Genomic DNA, 5538 nt, shown 5'->3' with positions numbered 1-5538 from the left:
GGAGAGACCACAGCGTGACCCCCCCACCCTCCAGTGTCACCCCCCAAACCCCCCCTCCTCTCCCACCCCAGCCTCGACGTCGCCATGTACCTGGGGGGAGAAGGGGAGAGACCACAGCGTGACACCCCCATCAGCCCTGACATCACCATGTATCTGGCGGGAGGCGGGGGCAGTCCCAGTGTGACCCCCCCCTCCAGTGTCACCCCCCCCGTCCCACCCCAGCCCCAACGTCGCCATGTACCTGGGGAGAGATGGGGGGAGACCACAGCCTGACCCCCCCCAGCCTCCTCCTCTCCCATGCCAGCCCCGACATCGCCATGTACCTGAGGGAAGGCGGGGAGAGACCCACAGCGTGACCCCCCCACCCTTCAGTGTCACCCTCCAAGCCTCCCCTCCTCTCCTACCCCAGCCCCGACATCACCATGTACCTGGGGGGAGGTGGGGAGAGACCCATAGAGTGATCCCCCCTCCATATTCCACCCCTGCCCTGATGACACCATGTAGCTGGGGAAAGTGGGGGGAGACCCCCCCAGCTGCCCTCCTTCCCCCACATGCACCCCTGCAGCCCCCTTTCCCTGCTCACCCTTCAGGCCCCCTCCCCACCACAGCAGGGCTGCCCCCCCAGTCACTCACGTTCCGGAGCTGTCGACGGCCACGGCCCGGACCCCACCTTGGTGGCACAACATCCGCACCAGGGGTTCCTTGACGTTGGGGCTCCACAGGGTCACCGTGCCTGGGGGGGGACACAGAGCATGAGGAGTTAATGGGGGGGGGTCACCCCCCACCGGGCACAAGGGGTGAATGAGGGGTGGAGGGAATGGACAGGGCCAGGTTCACGGCTGGGGGGGGCGCTAAGGGGGAGTCATAGCACTGGGTCTGACTGACCAGGCCAGGCTACGGGGGGATGGGGCCAGGGGTCCCTAGGGCAGAATGGGGCCACGCTGAGCCCAGTGCATGCTGGGAGGTTGATGGAACGTCCCTGTCTGAGCCGGCGCCTGCCCCAGCGATGGGCCCTGCCGGGGGGGATGGGGGGCTGGGCCCTGCCGGGAGGGTGGGGTGGGGATAACACACTGACACACACAGGGCCTGAGGGCCCCAGGAGAAACGCTCCTAGCAGCGTGGGGCAGGGGACGATGGCGCAGAGGTGGGTCTCACTGCTGCTGTACCCACAGTGGATGATGGCGGCGCTGGCCAGGCTGCGGGTTGGTTATGGGGTACAGAGGTGTCAGGGGATTATGGTGGGGCACAGGGAGGTCTCACCGTTGCTTTGCCCTGGTGGACGAGGGCAGTGGCTGGGCGGGTGGTTGGTTATGCAGTACAGGGGGGTAGCAATGGGGTTGGGGGCGGGGTTGGGGGGTAGCGGTGGGGTTGGAGTCGGGACGGGGTTGGGGGAAGAGTTGGGGGTAGCAGTGGGGACGGGGTGGGGAAGCAGTGGGGCGGGGGAGTAGCAATGGGGCAGGGTTGGGGCAGTCTCACCATTGCTGTGTCCCAGGTGGACGATGGCATTGGCTGGGTTCTGCCCCATCACGCCCAGGCGCCCCCCCCGGGTGCAGATGGTGGCAACTTCCTTCCCCACCGAGATGTCCAGGTACTGCAGGAACCCCGTCTCGCTCTGCACAGGGCACGAGGGGTCAGTGGGGCACCGGCCCCCAAACCCTGGCGCCCAAGCCCACTCCCCGCTTTACCCAGCAGGAGCCCTGGTGTCTGGGCCCCCCCCCTCTTTCGCTGTGGTGAGCAGCGGGAACCCCGGCATCTGGACCCCCACACAGCGGGACCCCCCCACATTCACCGTGATGACTAGCAGGACCCCCCTCCCCCCGCTCACCGTGGTGGCCAGCAGGACCCCCCTCTCCCCCCGCTCACCGCAGTGGCCAGCAGGAAGTGGTAGGGCAGGAACTCCATGCGCAGGACCCCGTTGAAGCGCTTCAGGCAGTTCAGCTCCACGCCCTGGTTGTCGTAGACGTAGAGCCAGCGCCGCTGGGCCACCGCAAACATGGTCTCCGTGTGCAGCCACCTGGGAACGGGGGGGGGGGGGGGGGGGGGGGGGGGGGGGGGGGGGGACCACGATGTGTCCCATTGCACAGCTCAGCCTGCGTGCAACCTGCCAAACGCTGCCTGTGTAACACGTCCCCGCGTGCAACCCAACCAGCCTCCCCAGACACGGGCAGGCAGGGACGTGCACTCTTGCTTTCCCGATGCTCGCCCACATGTGCAATGGGCACGTCCTGCTGATGCACCGTTACACCTGCAGGGAGCAGTGGATGCCGCCCCCCCCCCCCCGGACTCCTCTGTGTTGCACACTCCCTGGTCACCCATCCGCGTCGCACCCCCCCACCCCCGTCGCTCATGTGCCCATCTGTGTCGCACGCCCCCAGTCGCACACTCACGTGATGTCAGTGACCGTCTCCATGACGTTGATCTCACACAGCAGTGACTTGGTTTGCCAGTCCAGGGCTGCCACGTGGCCCCGCTGGCCCCCCAGCAGCAGGTGCCTGTGAGGGGAGATGGGAGGGATGAGGGGAGCAGCCGGGGAACCCCCCAGCCATGGACCGGGGAGACTCATCTTCTAACACACACAATCCAGTCTCCGTATGTCTCCTGACCTGCCCCTATGGGACACTGCTGGGACCCCCAGAGCAGCTCAGGGGAGGCTTGTGGGGTTAGGGGTCCCTGACGCAGACCCTCCCCCACACAGGAAACTCAGTCGGGCCCTGCCTCTCCAACCGCTGCCCAGAAGACCTGCCACCTAGGTACAGCCAGCCAACCCCCCACTCCTTCCCCACTGATTCCCACCTGCCCCACGGGTCCCCCTCCCTCCTACTCTCCCCCCACATGCTCCTCCCTGCCCACCCCCCCACTCACCGGCCAGGTCGGGTATAATCCATCCTGTAGGGGCCAAACTGGTTCAGCGTCAGCTCAAAGTGCTATGGGGGGGAGAGACCTGGTTAGACACAGCACAGGGACCCCCAACCCTGGGTGAACCCCCCAGAGACGCTGCCCCGGGATCCCCCCGGTGACGCCCATGCACCACTGAGATGCTGCCCCGGGATCCCCCTGGTGACCTCCCTGCACCACTGAGATGCTCCCATGATCCCCCCCCCAATACTGGCCAGTGACCCCCCCACACATCCTAGGGGCGACCCCTCCCCCTGTGTCACGGAGTATGGGGGGACTCAGGGCCCTGCACCCCCGGCGTCCTGCGATTCACCATGACTCTCAGCCAGCCAGTAAAGCAGAAGGTTTATTTAGATGACAGGAATACAGTCCAAGACAGGTCTTGCAGGCACAGACAACAGGACCCCCCTCAGTTAGGTCCATCTTGGGGTCCCAGGGCACCCTAGCCCCCTTGGGAGGTCAGAGCCCTGTCTCCCTCCCAGCCACATCACCAGCCAGCTCCTGAAACTCTGCCTTCAGTGACCCCTCCCACAGCCTTTGTTCAGTTTCCTGGGCAAAGGTGTCACCTGGCCTCTAACCCCCTCCTGGGTTCTCATGTTACATGCTCAGGTATTCTCCGTCGGTCAGTCTCCCATCCCCCAATGCAGACTATCCCAGCCACACTCCCCTGTCAGCATTCACAGACCACAGTAAGAACAGACCCAGTTCGTCACACCCTGCCATTCCCCCCACCTCACGACACACACGTCCCAGCGCGTGGGGGCGTCTCTGACCTTGGTGGCGCTGGCGATGTCGGCAGCCTCAGCGATGTCGGCCTGGGCGATGGTGCAGGTGTCCTCGCCAGGGTCCCCCTCCAGGAACCTGCGGGGGGTGAGAGCTGGGAATGGACGGCACTGGTGGGGGAGGGGGAGCCGGCTGGGATCGGGGGCATGTGTGTGGAGTTAAGGGTGTGTGTGTGTGTCACCTATCCCATGGGGGGGGGAGGGGCTAACCAGCGGGTAGCCCCGGCTCAAGTGGCAGCACTAGGCCGGGGCCCGAAGGTAGGGGATGATGGGGGCACTGGGGCAGCTGCCCCAGCTCCGGGGGGGCAGGCGGGGGGGGGGGGGAGGCACTCACCCTGGCTCCTCGGGCAGCAGCAGCTCCATGCGCGCTGCCTGCTGCGCTGCCAGCTCCACCTTCTGCTCCAGCGAGGCCAGATGGTCCCGGAGCCGCCGGCTGGATGCCGCTTCCTGGGGGGGGTGGACAGACAGATGGACAGACAGACGGGGTGAGAGCCGCACGTGGCCCTGTACCTCCCGCCCCCCACCACTGGGGGTCAGTAACTGCCCGGCAACCCCCAGGGACCCAGCTGCCCCCCCCCCCCGATTTCCGCCACGCCCCTCAACTCACCAGCTGCGATTTCTGGCCCCGCTGGAATTTCTTCACCTTGTGGTGAGGGAGGGGGGCGTCGCCGGGGAACGGGTCCCTCTTCTAGGGAGAGAGACACACACACAGACAGACAGGGGGTGGAGGGCCTGCTACGGGCCCCCATCCCCCCCTAGAGCCCCAACGGTACTCCCTTTTGTCGTGCAACCCCCCGGCCCTTGTCCCCCCCCCCGACCTCAGCCGCCCCTCCTCCCCCCATGGCCAGCCCCCCAGCATTCCCAGCCTTACCCCAGAGATCCGGCCTGCGGCCTCTGACGCCCGCGGCCCCTTCCTGGCCTCCAGGCTCCCCTTTGCCCCAGCCCTTGGCCTGGTCTTCTCATTGCGACGACGCCTCTTGGCCTTGGGGGGGGCAGCTGCGGGGGGGTCCGGCTGGGGGCCCCCTTCCCAGTAGCGCTGCAGCTTCTTCGTCATCTTCTTCTTCAGGGGGTGGGGGGGGAGAAAGGGGTGATGAATCGTGAGGGAGAATCAGTTACCCCCAGCTCGGGAGGTGGGGAGATTGGTGAGGGGGTGAGACATGGGGGGAGTCAGTTCCTCCAGCTGAGGGGGGGGGGCACAGAGGACAGGGACTAAAACTGCCCCCCAACTTGTGGGGAGATACCTGCCCCACAGGGCAGAATAGCCAGCCATTCCCACTGGCCTGATTGGGAGCGCCACCCCCCCAGGGGCAGAACCACCAGCCACAACACATAGTCGGGGTGGTGAACTGCCCTCCAGCCCCCCCCCCCAGGGAAAGACTTGCCCCCCTAACCCAGCAAGGGACTAGGTGCCCCAGACGTATCCTCGGGGCTGCCCCTGCTGTAGCCCCTGCAAGAGGGCCAGCCCTGCCCCCCAGATCACTCCTCGCGGGACACCCCACAGATACAGCCAGCCCCTTCCCCGTGTTCCCAGGTTACTAGAGTCGCCGTAGAGACCCCGCCGCCCCACAGACACGGGGGCAATAAACTCCCCCCAAACCCCTGTAATTGGGTGTTCGCCCCCTGGATGCACCGGACTCGAGTTAGTGACCTGCCCCCTCCCTGCTCATGACACGGGGTAACCACCGCCCCCCCCCGGGGGAACCCCTGCCCCACAGACACGGGGGGGGGTAACCACCATCCCCTCCACAGGGGGGGAACTGCCCCCCCAGCGGAATCCCTGCCCCACAGACACAGGGTGGGAACTGCCCCCCCCGGGGGAATCCCTGCCCCACAGACACAGGGTGGGAACTGCCCCCCCGGG

General features: G+C 66.7%; 1 protein-coding gene across 1 annotated transcript in view; it reads right to left on the bottom strand.

Moving 5' to 3' along the window:
* Nucleotides 1-5538, bottom strand: part of WDR46 (WD repeat domain 46) — a 9136-nt gene that overhangs the window by 3395 nt on the left and 203 nt on the right. The window contains exons 2-10 of the mRNA XM_029913458.1: nt 4549-4737; nt 4285-4365; nt 4012-4124; nt 3669-3756; nt 2863-2924; nt 2388-2492; nt 1864-2014; nt 1477-1612; nt 634-733 (exon numbers count right to left, since the gene is read on the bottom strand). Of these exons, the coding sequence (XP_029769318.1) occupies nt 634-733; nt 1477-1612; nt 1864-2014; nt 2388-2492; nt 2863-2924; nt 3669-3756; nt 4012-4124; nt 4285-4365; nt 4549-4737 (1025 nt within the window). The remainder of the gene's footprint in view (nt 1-633; nt 734-1476; nt 1613-1863; nt 2015-2387; nt 2493-2862; nt 2925-3668; nt 3757-4011; nt 4125-4284; nt 4366-4548; nt 4738-5538) is intronic.

The sequence above is a fragment of the Terrapene carolina genome, unplaced genomic scaffold (genome assembly GCF_002925995.2).
Source record: "Terrapene carolina triunguis isolate 2854851 unplaced genomic scaffold, T_m_triunguis-2.0 Scaffold645, whole genome shotgun sequence".
NCBI lineage: Eukaryota > Metazoa > Chordata > Testudines > Emydidae > Terrapene > Terrapene triunguis.
This window is presented reverse-complemented; position numbering and strand designations above follow the sequence as displayed.